Genomic DNA, 25,072 nt, shown 5'->3' with positions numbered 1-25,072 from the left:
GGATGTGACAGCGTCGAATACTTTTAGTCACGAATACCACCTCATACTCGAGGAATGATGACAACTTAATAACTTAAAGAATATCATCGACAGGTACCGGCCAAAGAAAATTCAGTTGCTTCAGTAGACGTACACTGAACAGTAATGATACGCTTACTAAAATCTTCATGTTTTTATTCTTATCTTTTAGATTCTTATCCGATGGATTCTTGTGGACGTAATGTTTTCTTTCGATCATCACGATTTTCATCAAGATCTGTTCTGATTTATCGATGGCTTAGGTGAGAAATTGGACTCAGACATTGGCTAGAGATCATAATTGGTCTTAAAAGCCTCCAGGGACCAATGAAATGCTGAAAATGTGGTGTCAATCCAACATTTTCTTCTCCAGTAATGCTCGAACATGCAAATTTATGTAGGAGGAATTCAGGGCGATCGAATTAGAGTTTAACTGTAGTTCCTATCACTTTAAAACCGGCCACAATTTACGTTAATATTTTGTCGAATTTAAAATATATGTGGTTTAGTGTTTAGCTACATTTTTTGAAAAATAGAACATCGTTTGCATTTCTTTTAGCGCAGGCAACATATGTCATTTTAATTAAAGCAATATAAATATAGTTTTAATTAAAATAAATCATAGACTCTAACGTGTTCATTAATATAAAATTCTGAATCAAATATTTGTTACTATAAAGTCGACAGGAAGTGAAAAAGAAACGGGTGCACGCCCTAAGACTCTTGCACTGGATGCGAAAACATAAAAAGTTGAGAACCTCTTTTTTCTGGAGCACAGGATATCTTAATTCTCATTTCTGAAGGTCATCCGAGTCATTAGGAAAGAGCGTAAGTCGAAACGTTTAAGTCAGCTCCAGACGTTTTCATGGCACTGATTAATTGACTTTCTCGTTAATGTTCCGAATATGTGCGTGATAAATGGGGCGGATTGAAAAAGAGGCGGATGGTGTCGACCAGGTCCCAGACGTACCGTTCCGCCGAAGACAATGCGCTCGTAAGAGGGTGTGTCTTTCGTCATTTAATTATGCAAGGAGAGAACAGCTGTTCCATGCTGTTTAATAACCCCAAAGGATGCTGTGTCCTGGATGGACCTCGTTAAAAGTAAGGAGGAATTTCGTTGAAGCATGTCATTGCCAAATCTATTCACGAAAAAAGTGGGTGGGAAATGTGATTTAGCATAATGCCAAGAAAACTGTACGCTCGCTTTTCTTCGTCTTAGAATGTGGTCTTTAAAAATTAACGACTCGAATCAAAATAACCAATTAAGAATAATGAAATGCTTCTAGTCAGTGATCTGTTTGTTTGATGCTGTCGGCTCCGCTAAAATTCCTTCTTTGGAATTCAATGAACCTATTAGGCTTGTGCAAAATGCACTCCTACGAAGCAATTTAATCCACCCTTCGGCAATGCGCAGATATTAATAATTTCGCCCATAATTAGCTGCACGCATTTCAAAACATCCCCAGTCTCTCGATGTTTTGTCTTCTTTTGCATGCATGCCTTAATGATACTATTATGGCTGGCTTCTGTATTCTTAGTTTTAGAAACTCTTCTTAAAACTTTTTAAAGGCACATTAACCAGGGTTAGTGAAATTCAGCAGCTGCGCTCTTCACTTTCTTAAGTTGTTGTGTTTTACCAAGAAATAAAAGCACGAGAGAAATACTGTCTTAAACTATTTAATTCCTATTAGAATCTTCTTAGAGCTTCATTAAAGGTTTTAAACGTCTAGTTAATGAAATATTATTGAGTTTATAATGTGAATAAAAAGTTAATACTATTTTTTTCTTTTTTTATTTCTCGGTAAAGTACTTAGTACTTTTATGCTTGTTCATACACCAACCCCATTGTACAAACTTCACTTATGGCTTATGTGATAACTTCGTATTTCAATTTATCTATTTATCTATGTTGTGATGCATGTCATATTACAGTGCCCTCGTGGGTAGCAGTGGATGACGTAAGGAATTTTTATAGGTCATTTTCACAACGTGGCCGAAATAGTCGGCCTCGGACGAAGGAACATGGTTTTTACTCCTGGAAACTCGGGTTTTCGTCCAGTAAACAGAAAAACAACCTCAGAACGCGTAGTTTACAGACAACATACACGGAGCAATATGGTTTAGTTGCTGATGCTTCTGAAACCCTACTAAAATAACAAGAACTATGTTCCCGATTTCCATATTGAAATCAGTTTTTGGGCCTGGATTTTTGGGATTCCTCTCTTTCCAATAAGTATTTCCTATGATCAAGTGATATACTTCTCCTACACCTAAAATAAAGGCCAGAAAACAAATTTAAATGTATAAAGCCGAAAGTAGTAGTTAATTTTATTTCATTATTGGGACTGGTTTGGTGTCATCGTACCAATTTGACCTTCAATATTAATAAAGTAATTAAATATATCACGGAGTCTTTATAAACATTTTCTTCCTTAGTAGTATTTCTGTAATGTCCTCAAGCATCTCTTGAAAAAAGAGGTGGGGAGAACATTTTGACCGATGGAAGTAGAATCTTCAAGAATAAAATGGTCAGACTGAAGGACAGATCTGGAGGGTGAGAATTAAACAACTAGTAATCATTCTTAACAAATACAAACTAAAGAGCAATACGACTGAACAGCAGCTAAAAGTTTTATTGTCACATTATCAAAAAAATAATGGATTTTCTTTTTGTTAATGTTTTTGCGATGGAACCCTAAGAGATCTTGTAATTTCTGCACCTAACTCCAAGAGGAACTTAGAATTTTGAATTAGCTCATATTCAACAGAATCTAGGCAATACTGTGTAGATGTTGTGCTACGTTTGCCCTTGCAAAATAATATCTTGCAATCCCATAGTGTTGTGCTGTGTAGGGTAGATGCAGCCGAATTCTAGGGGTTAAAGATGTACATAACTTATGCCTTTATTATTATTAGGTATATATTTAAATGGAAGTTTTTCTTCTACACGCTGTCTGACTGTTCACTTAGACAAATACATTATTCGCAATCAGGCATACGTTCTCAAAGAGAGGCAAGTCGACAGCTGAGGTGCCAAATAGAGGCCAGTCCGTAGCTGTAAAACAGCTGTCTGCTGTTGTCTCAGACTTTTAAATCCGAAAATTATTAGGAAACTCATATTTCACAGCTATGCTGCAAACAGCTTTGAAAACTATAAAATAACATTCCAATAATTTCACTGCTTAACAACAGCAAGAAAAAAGTCACTGAAGGGGCGATAAAATATCAAGATGAGGTTTATGGATTTCTTTCAATTGAGAATGGCGATTTCACCACGAATACCTTCTTGAATACCTTCTTGAAGCGACCCTTGATCGTGATAGAATCATTCAATTGGGCGGAGGTTTTCAAGGTCTTACACGCGTGAATGTTTGGTTACGATGAAGTGGCACCTGGTTCCTTTACCATGGTAATACTGCTCTGTCTGTAGTTAAAAATCAGGTGAAACAGAGTATTCCTGTGGTGAGGACATTATTGAAAATATGACGAGAATGCTCAAAGAATTCCGAAGAGTTCCAAGCATCAAGCATGCATCAATAAGTGACAGAATCGTTGGAGAAAGACTGTTCAGTCTCAATGAGACTATTTTGAATGGGAATACATTCCAAGAATATCTAACTAATTCTATTTGAATTATTGAATCATTCTTAAAATTTTCGATAGACTTCACGGTTCTTCGGTTCATTTCATTTTTGATATTCGCAGTTCCTTTGGCAGCGCCTCCCACTGTTTATACGATACAAAAAACGTGACGTGGCTTCAGAGTTAAAGAGGGAGAAATAACTGAAACAGCTCTTTTTGCTTTCCAGCCTCACCACTAAAAGAGGTCTAACAAAGAACAGTCTCTTTGTTGATAATCGTCTTTTCTTCAACATCGCGCGTTTGCTGAAAAGTTAAATCGAAGCAGCCGTGGACGCAGTCTTTTCTTCGAAACCCCCTTATGTTTCAGCTGGCAGACAGCAACTGCACCCTCGAGATAGCAAAGTTTGCCTTTGGCAATCAGCCGCATACTTCTGTCGCGAGATTTATCAGTTACACACAGCAGCTTCGTCAGACCGTGGAAAGTGTCGTTTAGATGGGCACGCGGTTATTATTTGTTGGCGACCGCACGGGTAATACGATCTCAAGGGAAATCATCGTAAAAGATATGAATAAGATAAACGGGGGAGATGTTCAACTACAGGTAGTGCGAATGATGTACCGGCAGATTCGTGGGTACTCATAATGGAACATTACACGCGCTAGACGTAGTCCTCAGGCGGTCTCGAGCTCCGCAGAAAACCGAAATGTTATTGGATATTTATTTCATCCTGCTTACAAATGAACTGCCAGCAGTAACTCAAGTTCTGCTTTAACAGTTTTTTAACATGTACAGTCGTACTCACAAGTGCTTTGCGAGTGGTTATTGAGGCAAAGGTTTTATGTCTTTAGGATAACTTATTCGGTTCTTTTCAAATAGGATTAAAATATCAAGTAACGCTGTCAAAACAATTAGATATAACCTATTGGACAATATACTGTATCGATATCCGTTATGGCTGAAATAACAACACAAAAGCGAACTGACGTGCAGATATATATTACTAAGTTCTCCAACAAATACAAAGCGAGAACATGCAAATTCACGCTTTTCACCACTTCGTTAAATACTCTATCATGTCGCAGATGCATTTCCTCCAAGATCAGTAACTGCAAAAGACAAATACACCTGTCGATTATCGTGTGCAGCATCTGAAAATATCATTTCAGAGGGAGTTGCTGAGTCTACAACTTTGACAGTCATTCGAAGAATGAAGGGAATACAGTCACAATGTCAAGTGGCGTCATGGCTTGGTGTGTCAAAGGCGTTATCAGCAGATTGTGGAAAGGGTTCCAAGAAACCGAGACCATTCGTAGACGTCCACGTGCGGTATTTGAAAGTCTACGTCCACGTAGACTTTCAAATATCTATCCCCCTTCTTTCCCACCGCAATCGACGCTTCAACGTTACCTAGATATTCGGACGCTTTACAGCAGCAATAGGGGAGTCAATCCAAACAACAGTGTGGATTCTATTGAGCGTTCGACACCCCAGAAGAGGTGAGCACCAGGACATCGCAATTGGATTGACTAGGAATGGTTCCGTTTGCTTCCCGGAGTCCAGGTACAGCCTGCAGTCGGATTCTCTCTCTAGGTTATAGTGTGGCGTAAAAGACGAACCCTGGTATTGGATGGCATTGGTTTCTGTGGCCGTGCAGACCTCGATATCATTGGGAATTGCATCCTGACTGCACGCAGTTATAGAGATGAGATTCTGTGACCCATGGTCCTAAATTACGTTGGTCCCGAAGACGAAGAGTTCGGTTTGATGGACGACAACTCTCAACCTCATAGGGCACAACGGGCCTGCATACGTGTTGACTCGCTGTTGAAAGACATTTTTCGCAACAGTTGATTGATACTCTGATTTTATCGATGCATCACAAATGGGAGATATGTCTGGCAGCTGTTCGCAACCATGGACCGTACTAAAGTAGTTGTCCGTGTTGTCCACGGCGACGACAAAAACTGTCACTTCAAGCTTACAGCTTTCATTCTAATTTGTCATGTTCTAGTAAAACCGCATTTACTGTTCACTCTGGGGTGACTATGAGGATAGAATTCGATATATTACTACACCATCTTAATGAAAACTACAAATGAAAGTAAGATCAACAAATATTAATCACACCAAGAAAATGGTCTAATTTTTGAACTCGCTAACGTTGCCTCCTTTTGCCATGCATTGGACTGTTCACAATTTTTGCACCGAGAAAACTAAGGCCGCGAGGATCTAGTGCATCGTGTCTATAAAACTATGAGTAATCCGTGGTTGTCTTTCGTCTTTTCTGGGATGAAAACCCGGAGTTTTCGAGATAAAAAATAATTGTGAAGCTCTCATCGAGATCAACTTTGCCACGACGTTAAAGAAAAGTTCATTGAAGTTCTTTTCATTTCGAGGAGGTATATTTTTTAAATATCGGATGGTGATGGGAATGAAACCTAGGCCTTTAGCACGCGATGCGAAAGGACAGCGACACTGTCCACTATGAGGGCTCATTGACCACGGAAAGTTGTGGACAATGAGCCCTAGATATGTGTATAATAAATATTGAAATGCCATTAAATTTGAATTCCAATGAAATCGACTCGATAATTATTATTTCACGAACTAATTTTGGTTGAAGAGAAATTATTTTGTAGTGGCGCTGTACAGTTATTCGTTTAATTATAACACACAGTGTCCACGATTAAGGTGATAGATCATGTGATTCAGATCAGTGAATTATTAGCTTTCAACATTTGCTGTTTGATCGAAGGGGAAATGATAGCAAACTGAGTATGATGAATTGACGCTGCTGAATTTATCTGAAAAATTAGTTGGGTGTTAGATAAGTCTGATGTTGAGAAGTATTGACAAGATGGTTGTTGTATCTTTCTTGAGAGGAGAAAATAACGTTTCGTTATACCTGGGGGAGTTTTTATTTTGAATAATAATAGCCGACTTCATGGATGATATTCTAAAGTGGAACGGATGTTTGAGGGGAGTTCTGCAGAAAGACAAGCTTCAGTTTAAAGAAAGGCGTAGCAAAAGAATATAAAGAGATTATTTATGACGTATCGCTTTATAAATAAAAAGTAAGTGGTGAATATTTTTCTTAAAAAATTACTTTTCGATTGAAAAATATAATTCATTCGGAGTAATAATTGATGTTTTAATTTGCTGGAATTATCTGCTAATTAATTTTGTAAATAATTTTGTGTCTTATTTAGAAAATTTTGCGTATAATTCTCAAGCAGGATTAGCAGATAATAAAGTAATAAAAAGATTTATTAAATTGGCCATTCGTATTGTTTGAACGAACAGAAATGATATGAATACTCGCACTGAATATTTTATTTATCTTATCTCCATTTATCGGAACAGTAAGGACATATTTCCATATGTTTGCACGAGTGCATTAATGATTTTAAGAAAGCATATTCTAGCTGAGCAGTCTTCGGTGTAGAGAAATGTAAAAGTAGGGGTGGGAGTTAGAAAAGGCATCGTCATGTATTATGTTTAAATTTAAATGCCTTCTCTTCATGGAAAATTGTGTGTATTTGTTTAAACAAACATTAAACAGAAGTTATCTTTAATTAAGACATTTTCTTTGTCTCTTCTACAGAATCATGCTTCCAGGGTATATTTGTAAAAATATCCATGAACTCTGAAGGTATTTTTGTCGTAGATTTATGTTTGGAGAAGCAAATGGCCGACGATTTTCTACCCACGAACTCTCGAATTTCATCTGTCCATCTCCGTTGTTGTCTTCCAGGTTTTCTTTTAGCTCCTCTTGGATACCATTCTGTTATTTTCTTAGTCTATCTATCTGTCATCATGTCTTAAAGCTATGTCTAGCCAAAGACCATTCAAGGAATTAATCGTGGATGCTACTAAAAGTTTCATACCTATTAAGAAATATTGTTCAAGGTTTAGGCGTAAATGGTTATCAAATGAACTAATGAGACTCGTAACAGAGAAGAAAAATGCATGGGATGCATATAAATTATCAAGCGACTCAGAAGCCTATGGCAGATATAAGCTAGTCTGTAATCAGGTCACAAAGGAGGTTAGGCAGGCGAAGGCAGATTACGAGAAATCTTTGGCAAAAGATGCTAAGAAAAACAGCAAGGATTTCTTTACTTATATAAACTCTAAAAGGAAGGGAATGAATATGATTGGTCCACTTGACATCGATGGTTCGACTGTTGATGATCCTGCTCAGATAGCAAACAAACTGAATGAGTATTTTGCATCTACATTCACACGTGAGGAGTTAAGGTTATCAAATTGTAGTAGGGTGCTTAATGATTTTATAATAACTGAGAGCAAAGTGGAGGAGAAATTGTTGAAGTTAAACATAAGAAAGGCACCTGGGATGGATGGGATCTATCCAGTTATATTAAAGGAGGCAGAAAAGTAACTAAGCAAACCCCTAGCCATAATTATGAGAGCATCCTTTGACTCAGGAGAGGTCCCCACGCACTGGAGATGTGCAAATGTATCCCCAATTCACAAAGAGGATCGAAGGGTGACACGAGTAACTACAGACCAGTTAGTTTAACTTCTGTTCCGGGTAAAATAATGGAGTCACTGGTTAAATATGCATTGCATGATCATCTAGACAAGACTTCAGTTATAGCTCGGACACCGCATGGTTTTGTTAACGGAAAGTCTTGTCTGACAAATTTCATAGGATATTATGATGTGGATACAAAGGAACTGGATGCAAAAAATAAATTTGATATCATATATTTGAATTTCAGGAAAGCTTTTGACACTGTCTGCGTGGAAGACTAATGTACAAATTGGAGCAGAATGGTATTAAGGGTAAGTTGCTACAATGGATAAAAGGATGGTTAAGTGGGAGAAGACAGAGGGTGGTAATTAATGGGTGCTGCTCTTCGTGGACTAATGTTATTATTGGAGTTCCACAGGGTTCGGTTTTGGGTCCACTGTTGTTTTGTATATTTATCAATGATATTGATGAAGGGATATCAGGCTTAGTGTCGAAGTTTGCAGATCATACAAAGGTTGGCAGGGTTGTTAATGACAGTGTTGTTAATGGCAGTGTGCTACTACAACAGGATCTAGATAATTTGGGCAGATGGGCTAAGAAGTGGCAACTGAAGTTTAACTTTGATAAATGCAAAGTACTGCATATGGGTAAAAGTAACCCCAGAGAAAAGTACCAACTGTGTGGTACTACATTTAAAGTGGTAGAAAATGAAAAAGACCTGGGAGTAATTGTGCAGTCAGATATGAAGTTTCCTGAGCAATGCAGACAGGCTGCCAGGGCAGGTCATGGGGTTTTGTCAATGATATATAGGAATTTTGCTAGTTGGGAAAAGGATTGTCCCTCTGTATAAGGCAATGATCAGGCCACGCCTTGAGTACTGCGTACAGTTGTGGAGGCCTCATTTTAGGAAGGATGTAGATTTGCTTGAGCATGTACAGAGAAGGGCAACAAGATTGGTGAGAGGAATGAAGGGATCCTCTTACCAAGAGAGGCTTAAGTTCTGCAAATTGCAGTGGCTGGAGACTAGGCACCTGCGCGGTGATCTGATTGAGGTGTATAAGGCCTTGAATAGGTTGAGCATGCTGAATTCGAATGGGATCCTTCCACTTGTTCAGATTACGAACCTAAGGGGGCATAAATTCAAATTAAGAAAAGACAGATGTAGAATAGATGTGCGGAAATTTGCCTTTAGCCAGCGGGTGGTTAATTGCTGAACAAACTTCCATCTGCCGTTGATAGGTTGAATAAATTTAAGGAGGAACTAGACAGGCATTTGGAAGGAATGGTGTGTTTTTTTTTTTTTTTTTTTTTTTTTTTTTTGTTTCGCTGATGCTGCATAAGCTCATACACTTGCTTTCTTGCATCACATGCCACTACGACTATACCATTTCAGTTCTTTGCTTTTGGTAAGAATGTCCTTTATTTGTGTTTGCCTACTAATCCATGTGTTTCTCTTCTTATCTAACAGTCTGATACGTAATGTAATTTGTTCCATTCTTCGCTGTGTGGTTTTCAGCTTCTCTTCCATTCTTTTGGCGTGTGCCCAAGTTTCATAAGTCATGGTGGGGAAGTATACATTGGTTCATTATTTTACGTTTCACACAAATGGGATATTGGATTCGTACTGAAGTTTAATGATGCTCTGTCTGCATACCAACAGTTTCCGAGCTATGCTGCTTCTGCTTTAATGTTTCGGATGTTTTACGGTAGAATTTTATTGATTATATGAGTTTCTTTCGAATATTTGGACCAATTTAAAGCATCGGGATCATTAGGTTCTTTTCACATTCCAAGAAGAGTTTCCAATAATAAAGATTTCGTAAACAGCAAAGCGGTAGAAAGTCGGTTTAAATAGAGACAAAATCATTACGAGGAGCTTCATACGAGATGAAGCAAGATTGGAAGAAAATTTAGGGAAGGTGTATTAGTTTAAAAATAACGAAAGGGCTTCGAACTGTAGCAGAGTTGTTAAAATAACACTGCCAGGGTTTACAGAAATTGCATACGCATCAATAATATGCTTTGCAAGAGAAATTCATACAAAAATTCTCATTTTTATATGAATCCTCTAATATTTGTGCCATTTTTTGTCGATTCCATTAATAATCAGCAAGAATTTCTGATGCTACGCCTTTATCCGTTTTTTTTTTTTCATGTGGATGAGGTAAATCGATAAACCTCTACCATAGAAACATTTCCATCAACAACGGTACCATATTTATAGCATGTGACGTAGCGATTTCTGTAATAAATTATAAGCGATGCTAAATGAAAGGAATGTTAAATGAAACGTTAAATAAATTTTCTTCAATAAAATCGAAGAAATTTATGCTCAGGTGAGTAGTAAGTTTGCTAATACAAATAGCAGGCTGAACGAACGTCCAGTTTTTTAATTATTTATTGAGCTAAGGAAAAGACAAATGTTTCTTTCCGTTGCACTGATCTGTAGATCATGAACATGTTCCATGAAGAATTATATCTCGATGAGCAAGATCGAGTATCGAATTTCATTGGCATTAAGGCAAATTAGAAGATTCCTTATACACCGTTAATAAAACGATCAATTGAGAAATCAAACCTACAGAAATTTTTGGAGTTGATTTGTTTAATGCATTAAAATGATACATCATCTGGGTTTATTTTTTTTTTATCGTGTATTATGTGCGAATGCATTCACAGGTCGATTTGCATGTTGTGTGGACTGAAACAAATCTGCGATAAATCTTAAGAAAAATCTTACTCCTCTGTCTGAAATGGGTTAACTACAGCTACAATTTAAGGGTCCTCTAAGTATTCCTACAGCGTCTTATCTGATGGAATTCAAACGAAGACCTCTTTCCGAGTGGGTAAGGTGATTACCACAGAGGAACTTTGAAGAATAGTAACAATAGTATTTGAATAGCAAATGATGCAAGGAATTCTGCGCCAAAAAAATCTGAATTATTCATAGTTCTTCTAAATTAAACCATGAGATTCAGTCTTCTGTTATGTCCAAGTTCGTACTCACTGGTCAAACTAGCGAAATAAGAGCCTTAGCTGTCCTAAACAAACTGGCCCCAAACGTTATATGATATTGGTCTCATTTTTGGATTTGGAGACGTACCCACCGGGAAATCTCCCACGGACCGATCAGCTGTTGGTACTGGCTCTTTTCCTTTCTATCAATGAGAATTAGTTTCTTTCCTTACACCTCAATCGCGTCTCCTCACGTGTTAATTTGTAAGATGTTTTTATTTGTAGGTTCCACCCTATAAGAAAATGAGTAATAACCAACTGAACTGTTCTTGGAGTCCAGAGAGGCTGGCTGACATCCTGATATGTCATTTTACTTTTTTTGATATCCACGGGAGACTTCAGGGGATGATAACTCCAAGTATCACGAATCGTCTTGAAATTAATTCATGTATAAAATTCATAACTCTCCAAATGCATTCGTGCATACCATTTGGTAAGTCAAGTCTCAACTTCCTTAGCAACAGTATACAACCGTCACGGCAAACTCCAGATCCATCAATTGGCAGTGGTCACCACTTCCTCTGTGTGATTAAAATAACGTAAACTAACAGCCATAATATACCGATGCCTTATAGCCTTAGTTACATTGGCGTTTACGACAGTTGATGGACGTTATAGATGGGCATCTGCATCAGGTTTTGATGTTTACACTACCGGATGATTTAGCCAGCATAGATACTCATTCTAATTAACTTGTAGTTACGTTAATCGCGTTTATTTAATATGTATTCATAAGATCTTTTTGTAGAGGTAATGTATATTCTCTTCATTAGCCTGTAATCACCAAGAAATTTAATGACTTGTCGAAATGCATATATCGTATTACATCCACGATCTCTTCTTTATACCTCCATTACTGCAGCCAAATAGAAAATAACGGGCTTGCAGAAGCTAATTACTTTGTGAGGTCTCCTGCGGTCAGACTCTAAACCCTTCAAAAAATTTCTCGTCTGTGACAATAATGGATTCTCAGTTGTTCCTTTGTGTGATTCTTTGTACATAGCAAAGGCAGTAGAATGGTATTTAAATATCACGACGGGATTTCTGTAATAATGATTTGCCTCAGTGGAGAGTGGATTGAAAAGGAACAAGCCCATAATCTTGTTTCGTTGTTCAGAATAAGTTGTTATAAAGGATCCATTGTTTTCACGTTCTGTTTTTAATGGCAATATCACCCTGAAGGTTAAGAATGGCCTATGCTCGATTTGGTCTTAAAAAAACACACATGATGATTACAGTGCAGAAAACCGTTTATAGCTGGCTCCATTCAACTGTTTACAAACAGTACTTGATATCTCCTAGAGGACCTTGCTGTAGTTGCGTAAACAAGATCCCATAGTGTTCTTTGAGTGATTTCAGTTAGTTCTCCCATCAAGGGAGCTTAGAAAGTGAAGTTTGCTATGATACTGTGCATTTGCTGTGATATTGAGGCTTGTTTAAATCGAGAAATGGCAGACATGCATCTCATCTATGGATATGGACTTTCTAGATGCAGTACAGCAGAGGCAAGATGTCTGTTTACAGAATACTTCCCTAATCGTCCTGTGCCAATTAAAAAAGGTTTCCAGAGAATACTGAATGCTTTGTGGAAACTGGTGCATTTAGAAAACGAGTTTCAGATGGTAGCAGACCCATCAGCACCAGAACACCAAATCCGATAGGCACCTGGAACTTTTGAGTAGGTGAAGAGGTCTGTGATGACGTTTTTGCAGGCTTGTATTCAGTCCCAATGTGGTCATTTTGAGAATTTCCTGTAAACGTAAGCAGCAAGTTGCTAGAATCCGAAAATGAGTCGAAATCGAACCTATGTTTTCATGAACTTTTTTTTATTGTGTCAAGGTCCTAAATACATCCTTGAAGCGGGTCCCACATGTTATGATAAACCCTGTATTGTGTATGGTTTTAATTCAAGCGAGTTAGTTCTATACTCATGTTTATCTTTAAAAGTAGTGCGGTCTGTTATTCTCCTGTCCAAACTCTTCAGAGTTCTGATTAAAATTGTTAGGGGGTGTCATATGTTGCACACAGTCTTCGTAATGCACAATCTCGAGATATGTTTACAACTGAATAATCAACGCCCAGTACATTTTAATGGTTGAGTCTTTACTTTAATTCATCGATTAGGTAAATCGAAGATTTCATCTTCTTTCCACATATTATTTCGCAGTTTTGTTCTGCTCATTTTGATTTCACTTTGTAATTAGGGCTCGCTGAAGAAAATTATCACGCACTGTGCGATACACACAGTTAAACATCCTTTACCAGTTAGTGGATTGAAACAGGTGCATATTTTCTTGCTTGGAGTTGCGATGTACCTCCTATGCAAGCACGGGTATGCGAAAATTCTTACCTAGGCCTTCCTGGTGTTGGTAAGTATCGGGTTTGGCACTTTAAGACTACATTATCTCCTAGCATGGTAGATTTCTCACTTTCTTTCCTCCACGATCCTACTAACAACCAATCTTTTTCAATCTCCAGTGACCTCTGATTCACGATTGGTGATTTTTGTTGCACGAAGCATTTTGCGGTCAAGATTGAATAATGCTGAATTCATTAACTTCGAGCAACTGGCGTGATAGTCTACGGAAGTACCTGTTATGTTAAGTTTTTGTTGTAGGGTTTTAGGAGTATCAACAACTAAGGCCATGATCCTCAGTGTACGTTGTCTGTGAATTTCGTGTGTGTTCTGAGGTTGATTTTCTATTTTGCTGGACGAAAAACCCGAGTTGACAGCAGGAAAAAAACCATCTTCTCCTGAGATCGACTACCATGGCCATATTGTGAAAAAGGCCCATAGAGATTCCTCCCCTCATCGATGGGACTTGAACTCAGTCTTTTCCACCCAATGTGGGTGATATGGCAATCCTACCAACTGTGCTACCCACGCTTGCTGTGCTTCTAATGCTACATTGGCCCTTGATGTGGACATTTCCGTTGGACTCTAACTCAAGCTTTTCCAGCCGGGGTGGGGAGCACGTCGATTATACCAACTGTGCTAACCACGAGGGCGGATGTACCAGATTCTTAGCTACTCTGAGCCTTAATACAATTTTGGTTGAACTATAATCTTAACCAACTATTTCATAGATGGAGTAATGCAGTGAATTACCAAAATGTCTGTGTTTCTGGAGAAAACTTCTGGTTTTTCATCCAGAAAAAAACAGGCAAATTGACTAGAAAAGACGCTATTTCTGAACATAATACACATGGAAAGAAAGATTGCTCTTTGGCGACCTTACTATGACAACATCGGTATGTATAGAGGGGTCTTCGTGGTTAGCACAGCGGTTACAATAATCATCATCCTTCCCTCAACAGGTTTTCATACGTTTTTAAGTGCATCAGCCACTTATGCCGTATATATTTTTCTGTAGATTGTGTGGTTGCTTTGCCTCTCTTAGAAAAACACATTCAACTCACGTCACATTGTGAAAAAAAGCCCCTAAACATTCCATGCCCCACATTGGATAGTCACTTATAAAGTCATCTGGAAGAGCATGAATTCGTCGAATGAATTTCTGGCAACTCTTAGGTCCGATGCAACTGTTTAAAGGGTGCACGAGAAGTTTGGTTCATTCAGATAGACTGATAACTTCACATTCATTTGCTGAAAAACTAGATTTTTTAAAAGTAAAATTATCTAGCGTTCCCTCAAATATTTGAGGGAAGGCTAGATAATTTTATATCAGATAGTTCAATGACTTTTCATTCACGCGCATTCTCTAAAACTTATAAAATCTTTATCATCCGCTTTGATGACATTAAAGAGAATATAGTGGGTGTTGTGAAGGGTATTTCAAATGAAGCGCACCTTTTGTTAAAATGCTTATTTTAAGAAATTAAAGGGATTTAAGGACTTTCGTGGGCGAATATCAAGAGTTCGTTTATTATAAAATTGATACCGCAAGATGTTAAATATCCACAAATAAGAAAACTATTTTTAATAGACTGTAGAAATTGTCCTTTTTTTCTAGTAGGCTTTTTTTTAATTTCGAATTTGACTTTATAAAAGATTGAAGTTAAGTCATTTCTTTCAGAATTCCTGTTTTTAATGAACTTTGAGTTTTTGATATTGTGCTTATTATCGGATGGGATTATTAAGACGACGTAATTTACCTTCCTGTTAGTCACAAAAGAGTGAAAGAGAGAACGCAAGCTTCTGAATGTTTCCTCCAGAATTAAATGTTTAATTTACTGCGTCCAAAAACTTTTTTCAACAAAAGAAATCGACTTATCGTTTAATGAACTTGATAAAATTAATAACAAAGCTTAAAATACTTGTAGTAATTAGTAATTTTAGTTTAAAAGAATGTTATTATGAAGCTGAATGCTGAGGAATCGGCCATTTTTTTCATAACCAAACGACTACAATGATGTCGTAATGCTTGTTGTCATGGGAACAAGGCATTTCCGGAATACCCTCGAACGAAGATTTATTTTGCGTATGCGAATCTATTATTGTAATCTCGCAATATTTTCGAGAATATTGGCGTTGCCTAGGTTATTAAAACGAAAGCTCTGAGTTGAAAAGCAAAAGGATAGAACAGTTTATTTCATTTTAAAATCACTTTATAATCAAAGCATTATTTCAAAGATTCCTACATTGATACGCAGAATATTAAAAATGAAACTATTCTTATAAATATTTCGTTTTGCGCAAATACTTTTCTATAATGGAAACACAGAATAGAAAAATAATCAATTATTTTAACGGCTTCACTTCGTTATTTTCAGCTATCACATTTGACATTTTTCTGTGTTTAGAAGTTCTTTAGAAGTTCTTTCAAAGAAGGAGGTTCAGTTAGCGAAAATAAATACGCTGTACTATCTCAAAAAGAAGCAGAGGATTCAACAATTCTAAAGCCTGCTATTTTTTTTTTTTTTTTTGCATTAAGTGAATTGCGGAAGTTATTTTGTGTATTTGCTGTTTTGAATTTGAGTAAGGCGAAGGAAATTTGAAATGTAATTAATGAACTTAACGAATAATTAATGAACTTAACGGACAGCTGGTTAAAATCGTGTTTATTTCATACTAATTGTGAATTGTTAATTGGTCTTGTAAAGGAATAGAGTACGTCACATGACGTCCAAACATACGTCATCTCTGGGCATGATAACATCAGCAAAAATAGCATCATTATTTTATTAGCCTTAATGTAAGGCTAACACAGTCGTCATATTTGATTTATTTCGCCAATATTTGCTTTCCTTCAGAGGAGAGATGGATGAATTATTTGGAAAATATTGTCAGGCACTTGGATAGATCCAGAGTGGACACTTTGTTGCATCCCCATCGCGCCGCTTCTTTTTGGGGAGGAGATTGGACTTCCCTCACACGTATACGGATCCTTATTCTGTAATGGAATAAGCAGGAAGCGTTAGGGGGGTTACGTTTCATAAGCTCATGTCGATAAGCATTGTACAGCGGGTGCTACCTAGTTAGACTCTCTAAATTTTCCCTCAGTTCTTTCTCCAGCGTCTCTGCGCATTCCACGTGGGACACCTCGTCCCAGTAACATATTTCCGTTTTCACTGTACCGCCGAAGCGTCCGTTCAGGCCCGCGATCTCTCGCGCGTGAAGAACGGCAGTGGTGGTCATGAACTTCACGTGATTGTTATTCCTCGAAGCACGTCTGCTGGATGATGAGGGACTATCGGAGTCTGGCAGAATGTCTAGGCGGTCGTTCATCATACCTTTCATGCTGGGGTCCGAAGACGAATCTTTGGAATAAAATGACGACTTCTCTCTTGCCGGGATTTCTAGGGTTACAGAGCGACATCTGTTGGGGAAAAACAGAAAATATGATTAAATTATATAGAATTATAAAGGTAGTTGGGTTTTTTATTTAATTTACATAACTGTAATATTTCATCCCTTGTTTTAGTGCAATTACAGAGTGGGAAGACCCAAAGACCACACAAAAATAGATACGTCTAGAAAACAGTTCAAAGTCCAGGTTATTGTCAGCCCATTTCAGAGTCCACGCGTCATCGGTTAAGATGGCCACAGCAAACAATACTAAACCATAAATCAAACGCAAACCACAGTAAAAAAGAATCTTTCCAAAGCTGGCGTTTGATAAAAGTAAAAGAATTCACATCCCCAGACTCTATAGTATAGTTTAATTCTATAGATTGTACAAAATGTGAAAGGGCGTTAAAATTATCCCAGAATCCCTTCAAATAGACTTCCAGTAACCGTTGAAATTTTACTCTCTGATATACATGACCTGGTTGTTACTCTGACGTCATTGGCGAAGAATACATTAGTGCGGTGTGATGAAATCGGTGTTAGGAATAAAATACAAGGAGTGATTTGGATTACATCGACGCTACGAGATCTTTAATTTAAGTCATAATTAGTTGGGAAGTTAGCAAGGGAAGCTGAGGCGTAATGAAGCGAACCATGTCCCATTTTAGTCGAATTTCCCTGGAAATTATGGAGTATCCACGCTAATGGTAGCCGCTGATGCAAATTAAGGCTGTCAAAGAGTAATTATGTTTACTCCTCCTGTCTGCAATTATAATCACCTTTAACTGACATCGGACCTGACTGCAGTAATTTATATGAACGGTGTGTTGTGTAGTAGAAAAAAGTTACAAGTTTGCTTGTTCCTCCAGATTGGATTAATGCTTACCTGGAGACGTAGATTGGCATAAACGAAGGAAAGAGAGGAATGTTATAGTTGTATTGCTCCTCTCTGCGTCTGTGGCTTTTCTTTCTTGCAGTATTGCTACAACAAAACATGCCATTTGAGGGGAATGATCAGCGGCTGTCTTGTTTGTCCTTAGAAACTTTTACCTGTTCTTCGCCTGCTTGTAATAACATCCTTTTGCCTTAGCCCGGTGTTATGTATCATACGAGAACATTCTACCCTGTTGTTGTTGTTAGAGAAATTTTTGCAATACTTAGACAACGAAGAAATCCTTGGCAGTTAATTTTGGAGATTATTTGGGACTTTGTTTTAAATTATTCTTAATGAAAATTGATGTAATAATAATTAACAGAAAGCTAAATACGATAAATTATTAACTACAGGTAAATTCATATGAGAAGAATTTATTAATTACTTGGCTAGATTTTAAGTTTTAATTGCTCTTATTTTACAGTTTTAAAATGAGCAATTTGTATCTCAACAGACGTTAAGGTATACTGGAGTTTTCGTATGTGCCATTTGGAAATCGAACTCAAATTGCACACGCAGATAAGCAACTGATACAAGTACGTATTAGCACATCTAAATATCATTCTGATAAGTAAATATGAGTGGTTTTAAATAGCGAGATGCGTGTACTGCAAATCTTTCAGAGTGTGAAGACTCCTTAGTACGGATTATCTCCTGCTGAGCTATATCCCGTAAGCTGTGGAAGAGCTTTATGTAAGGTGCCACATGATGTTTCTCTCACCTCATTTGCAGAGAAGAGCCCGATTCAATATCAGAAACACTTCACTTGGATCCAATAACGGTTGTGCAATGTTATGTTCTCCAGTGGCTCAGATGAGTGGCTCGACTTTCAATGAATTCTCATTTGAGAGAGAGACTTGAAACTAACCATAAATATCAGTAAGGGACCACACAGGCAGAACTCATTGTGAACAAGCATGAGGGAGACTGCCCTTGAGGTATAGGGTCTAAATTTTGAGCCTTATATCGGACTTTTAAGGAGGCGTCATGGTCCCCTCTTTCTAAATGACACCAATTCTCTCCCTTACAGAGCACAGTGGATGGGAAACTTATTTTCTCACGGTGAGAATATTTCCCGAATACTGCTCTCCAATCCTTAGACCCAAATCCTATTGAGAAAATATGGGATGCGTTGGTGCGAAAAATTTCAAATCCTTCCCTTCCCCCTACTACAGCTTAGGAGAGCAATTCATAACTGCTGAATTTCCTCTCCTAAAAGAATGGCTTTCAATACCACCAAAAAATTATCATTGACAGTATGAGAGCCTGCTATGTGACACCTAACTTCCTTCGCTGGATTCTAATTTTCAGTTACAATTTTGCATATTTTAGTGTTAATGAAATGCTTAACCATAAGTGCACACACGATGCTGTTGCATAATAAGATATATTTACATAAAAAACTTCAGTTTCTTTCGCAAATAAGTTTCAATTATTTTGCAAACTGTTGCACTTTTGTCGTTTATCTTAATTTCTGTGAGCCAGTGTACATGTAAAAATTAAGAACCCTATTATGGGCAATATTAAACTCTTAAGGTTAAATTATTATTGAACGCATACATAATTGTGAAATAATTATCACGAGTATTTGCCTGAATTACAGCCAGTGCACGTCGTGGTATGGATTCCACCAGACTTTTGACCCTTCGGCAGAGAACTGCTCTTTCCAACATATCCCAGAAGAATTCAGATCTGAAGAATTATGCTGCCAGGGTAGATGTTGGAAATCTTGGCAATGTTCCTTGAACCATTCAAATACAATTTTTTCACGGTGGATAGTTGGGTTGTCGTCTTGAAGGAATCCATTGCAATCCGGGAAAAAATGAAGCTCTGCAGATTGAAGTTGGTCCGATACGACAACGATATTCATTGGAGGTTACATGACCTAATTGTAGAAGCGGAACCAGTCCCTACAAGAACATACTCCCATATTATCACACCAACTAGAGTGGGTGGGCCAGTAGAGTGGGTGGGCATGAGACAGTCTGGATGCATGGCTTCGTGAGGTTTACGCCATACTTTCACCCTACCATTAGTGCATAAAAGTGCAATCGAGATTCATCAGACCACCATCTTTTTTTTTTTTTTTTGCTGTTCCGCAGTCCAGTCTTCATGTTTTTCGGTACCACTCCAGTCGAATATTTCGATTTTTTATAGTATAAACGTGCGCTTAAGCTATAAAAGGCCTTAGTATAGGCACATGCCTACCAAATCAAAGATTATTCAACCTCGCCGCCTAGATCCGTTCTTCCTTTGCTTAAATGAATTTTTCAGCCATTTTTTCCCCACTGGACCTTCTGTACTGAAGCACAACTTTCTTTAAGCTGCGGCTTCGTTCTTGGAGTACTAACATTCCGCCGCATTTCTTTATTTTCTCCTTCTTCTTTTCTTTTGAGTCTTTCTTCTTCCGCTCACGGTATATATTTTGAGGTGGTTCCTTTCGATACACCAACTAAACGTTCTCTTGCTAAACGTGCACCTTTCTGAAAATTGAAAATATCGTCTGGCTTTCCCATGATCGCACCGGATTGATTAAAACCCCCCAGGAAAGCGTATAATATTTATCAGACACCAAATTGTGATCATACCATGTGACAACTAATATTTGAATACCGTCTGGTGCTAATCACAGAAGGTTTCTAATTTTTGGAAAACTCTCATCGTACTAAATGTACCTGGTTGATAATTCGGAGGAATAATGGTAACTTACATGCAATATAAATGCAATTTATATTAATGCATGCAATATAAATACAATATAATTTTTTTATTATTATTTTATCTATTTATCTTTTTATTTTATTTCTTTATTTATTTACTTTTTTTTTTTAGGTCCTAGCCACTGAAATCTCAGAAAATTAGGTGGCAGGACCTGCCAGAGTAACTTAAGTCTACTGGGTTCCTGGTCTGCCTCCACAGGGCGAAGGTGGGGCAACGTTGGGTCTCAGCAGGGGTCCAGCGGCTAAACGACCAGATGAACAACGGTACACGGCACTACACATATACAATATCCATACACTTTTAAATCTGGCATTTACAGTGAACTGGTACACCCGCAATGAAAACTGCGCGGAGATGGGGGAAACCCCTTGTGCCGTCTGACACTAAATACACCTTACACTAACTGATCATGGGTTACTCTACCAAATAGCCAAAGGAAGAGCAGTTACCTGCGCAGGTTTCACCACTGACCCAGCAAATAATAGAAACGCTGAAAAGAAGAGACTTAATGAACATCTAACAGACACCTGGAAAGAAAGATGGCAGACATCAACTAAAGGCGCTATCAGCAAAAGATTCCTCCCGGATGTCAGGGCCTCCTACCCCCTCACACCTGTCTGGTTTTCACCGGGACTCTATGCTACCTACCTCCTCACTGGACATGGCTCCTTCCAGAAAAAACTACATGACTTCAGAATTTCAGACTCACTCCGCTGCCACTGTGGAGAGGATCAGACGTGGGAGCACCTTGCCCACAGCTGTGAAATCTACGAGGACTTCAGGAGGATCCTAATAACGAAACTACGCTTAAACTACCAAAATCAAGAACACCTCACCCTACAGAATGAAGAAACTTCCGAGCCCTGACTCAATTTGCAGTGGACCTATTTACTAGGCTTTTGGTTTGGTAGTTGTTGGCGCATCGGCTTCTGTGGCCATAGTGCACCTCCCAAGGTTTTTGCAGTACTTTGATCCAAGCCCGAGGCGGGAATCGAACCCGCGACCTTTGGGTTGCCAGGCAGGCACTTTACCCACCTGGCTAGCCCGGTCGGCTTTACTAGGCAGAAAGCATAGTATCCGAATCCGGTCATAACAACCATGACTGCCAATTGTTGCTGCGCATCATTGAGCCATGGATGCTAACACCTTGGACCAATTTGCACAAGACTTGACCAACAAACCATCCGGAGTACAGAACCCAACTTGATCCCTCCCACCTCAAGTAGTCAACTGGTCTCCCCACTTTGTTGGGACAATACTAGCAGTGCAATCAAAAACAGGGTCCACACATACCTTGACAAATTCCTCATCATTGATTCCTGGACCAACTTCTCTCGACCAGACGTGACACATATCATCAAGAAGAGACCTACCATCGATCCCTGGACTTGACCATCATATCTTGGACTCCCGGTTTTGACCACCCCCCACTATTCGTTATCATGGACTACTAGACCAGCCTTCAGTCTGGATGCAACACAGACTCACCAAAGGGAGTCTCAATGACGACACCTGGACTAGACCTTCCTGAACATGACCCATCCACCATAGCAGCACTCACGCTGCTGGATTTCCAACAAGTTGTCGGCTGCAACTGACTGGCCGTGCTTGCTGTACCTACCCTGGACTTGTGGGGTATCTCTCTCTCTCTCTCTCTCTTTTCTTTTCTTTTTCCCCTTCGGCTTCTTTCTTCTGTTTTCTACCATCCGTCCTTTTACTCTCCCCCTATTTTTCTCTTACAGAATGATTTTCTTTTTGTGTGGGGAGGTGGTTTTAAGTCCACCCTCCACGCCACTCTTCTCTCTGATGAGGCACTGGGCATGCCACACTGTAATCAGGAGCCATCTTCCCTGTCGGCCCCTTCTTCTGTTTCCTACCCTCCAGTCTTCTGCCTTCCTCCCTTACTTTTCTCTTGTACAACGTTTATATATATATATATATATATATATACACACACACCCCAAAGGTCTAAATCTAAAAACATCAAAATTACTGCCCGACCTATTTGGCCCTAGAACAAGTTATCAGCAAACAACCCTACGCTCTGTTAAAATTACAACCGTTGCTCAAGAAACAGCGATCATCTCATTCTCAAATCTGGTCTTAACCACTGAAATCCCAGGAAAGTAGGTGGCACGACCCGCCAGAGTACTCTAGCATCAGTGGTACACCCGGTCAGCCTCCCCTTGGCACGGTGTGGTAACGTCGGGTCCCACTAGGAGCTCGGCGGAACAAAGGGCACAACACAATATACAGCACATGACCCCCACACACACCTCAAATCTCTGGCCCTGACAAAATGTACACCCGCGGAGATGGGAGAAATCCCAGGAGCCGTTAGACACTAACATACCCTACACCTTACCTTACACTAACTGATGTAACATATTCATTGCAAGTGAATTTGAAATATTGGACAGTGTTAGATCACTTACCCGGACTGTACCCTCCGTAAATGATCCCGCCTTCTCGACCTCTGTGCTCGATACCTAAGAGCACAAATTACAGCAAATGCCACCACTGGGAAGCTGAAGACACACGAGAGGATAGGAATCACTATTGGTCTGGCATCTAGCGACACTGAAATAAACATTTTAAAATCAGCATATTTTTCTCTTTTTGAAAAATCGTTTCGATCTTAAGAACTACCTCAAATGGACACCAGCCATTAGCTCTACAGTAATAATGCAGCGGATCTCAGCTTGGTCTCATCAGTATGGTAAATTCATCTTGAAAGTATGTGGCAGAGGAAAATCAAAGTCCAGTATTGGTGGGTTTGCCATCTAGCATCGGTTCCTTCAATGAGAATGGTTAAATTTTTTTCTTCAACCTCTCAATTACCTCAACTGATCATTTCATAGGGAATTACTAAGAAATGGGCAGTAGTCCGGAGTATTCGGCTAGAACGTGGTGGATGCACGTGTGATGAGAATTCTCCGTTTACCAGGAGGCGAAAATTAATCTCATTTTTGGAGAACATCAATGCCATTTACATACTTGAGCACTAAACCAATTACTGGAGATCTTGTCTTCATAATTAGCTGCGCCGATCTTCATTTGAGGTTATTGACCGAAAACGCAATATAAAATTCAAACAAATCATATCAGTATAATTATATTTAATCGGAAATCCTAATTGTAGATATTAACTTCAAAGAATACATTCAGAAATACTTTGAGCATGACTTTCAGATTTCTAATCTTTCAAGGCAATGGATGGAACTTGTGATTTCTAGATTTAAAGATTCGATTCATCTCCTACTTCATTTTTGATACCCAAATACATCGACGATATTTATCTTTCTACGATATTAAACAAAAATAGATCCCTTCCACAAATATTTTGACCTACGAATAAGGAGAAAGATGTTATATATCCCTCACTTCCCTAATAACTCAGCTTCTGGAATTCATAACAGGAGCTCGATACTGAAGCAGATGTCACAAACTGTCTGACTTATCCCCAGCTACAAACGTACTATATTTGGAAATTTTATAAATTGTAATACATTTCCATAAACTTAAATCACTTCTCTGTATGCGAGCTCTTATTTTCGCAGTCCAAATGCAATTTATGCAGCCATTTATCATTTCTTTAATATTATAAAGTTCGCTACTCCAACACGATTACACGTTTCTGTTGTCACTTTTCAAAGTTATGAGAAGTTTGTTTAAATCCTTTCACAGTCTATGAAACTGTTTGTCCAGTTGGTTTCTCACCAAATTCGTGTGGACAGTTCTCCATTGAGATTTATCGATGACAAAAATCTGTTTATGTCACGTCAAAACCCCCCACCCTTTCAATATTTTATGGGACGTCAAAGGCTATGGCTGTCAGGAGTGTAGATCTCTGAAGGATCCATTTTATTGAGCCTTTTTATTTTATTAAACCCACTTGTTTGAGAATTTAAAATTACTTTTTACCCTGCTCAATAAAATCGTTTATTTTCTAAGTGGCTTGTCAGTTGTAAGCGTGTTTCCATAAAAAATGAGACAGTGAGATAGATGATCCATCAACATCAGATATTTGGGATCGTTAATCTTTGTTTGTTGACACCCTTCGGTACTTTGATCAATAAACGCCTTTGTCATGTTATACGTGCATAAAAAGATGGAGTTTACATAGGAAAATCTCGTTTGATCATCAAACCACGAAAGTAATTATCTTCTGGATATTCAACCATTTTTTAATAGTTGTATAGCTTATTTAATCACAGGTTATCAACGAGTGGTCTCTTCTGAGATTTCCAAAGCAAGTCTGACAAAACCAGGAGTAGATTAAGCATGGATGTACAAGATCTGCATTTTAATTAAAACTTCAAACCTTTGAAATCTTAGGCCTCGCTTCGATATAAAGATTACAAGAGAAAGAAAATTGATACAAACGCCAAGCCAATTACTTTTGCTATTGAGAATTCATTCCTTCCAAGAAACTGCATTAGAAACAGCCTTGAAGTATAAGTACTTTGTGTTTACCTCAAAGGAATGTTTCTTTTATAAAATAACCATTTTAGTTTTTGAAGAATAAGAAAAAAAATGCTACCAGGACAA

The 25,072-nt window shown here is 38.4% G+C and overlaps 1 protein-coding gene across 1 annotated transcript in view; it reads right to left on the bottom strand.

Moving 5' to 3' along the window:
* Positions 1–16,178: 16,178 nt before the first annotated feature.
* Positions 16,179–25,072, bottom strand: part of LOC150087151 (uncharacterized) — a 122,469-nt gene continuing 113,575 nt past the window's right edge. Inside the window, exons 3-4 of the mRNA XM_090371856.1 lie at positions 22,957–23,101; positions 16,179–16,894 (exon numbers count right to left, since the gene is read on the bottom strand). Of these exons, the coding sequence (XP_090227982.1) occupies positions 16,546–16,894; positions 22,957–23,101 (494 nt within the window). The 3' untranslated portion in view covers positions 16,179–16,545. The remainder of the gene's footprint in view (positions 16,895–22,956; positions 23,102–25,072) is intronic.

Source organism: Mastigoproctus giganteus, chromosome 4 (genome assembly GCF_048544385.1).
Source record: "Mastigoproctus giganteus isolate SK-2022 chromosome 4, ASM4854438v1, whole genome shotgun sequence".
NCBI lineage: Eukaryota > Metazoa > Arthropoda > Arachnida > Uropygi > Thelyphonidae > Mastigoproctus > Mastigoproctus giganteus.
This window is presented reverse-complemented; position numbering and strand designations above follow the sequence as displayed.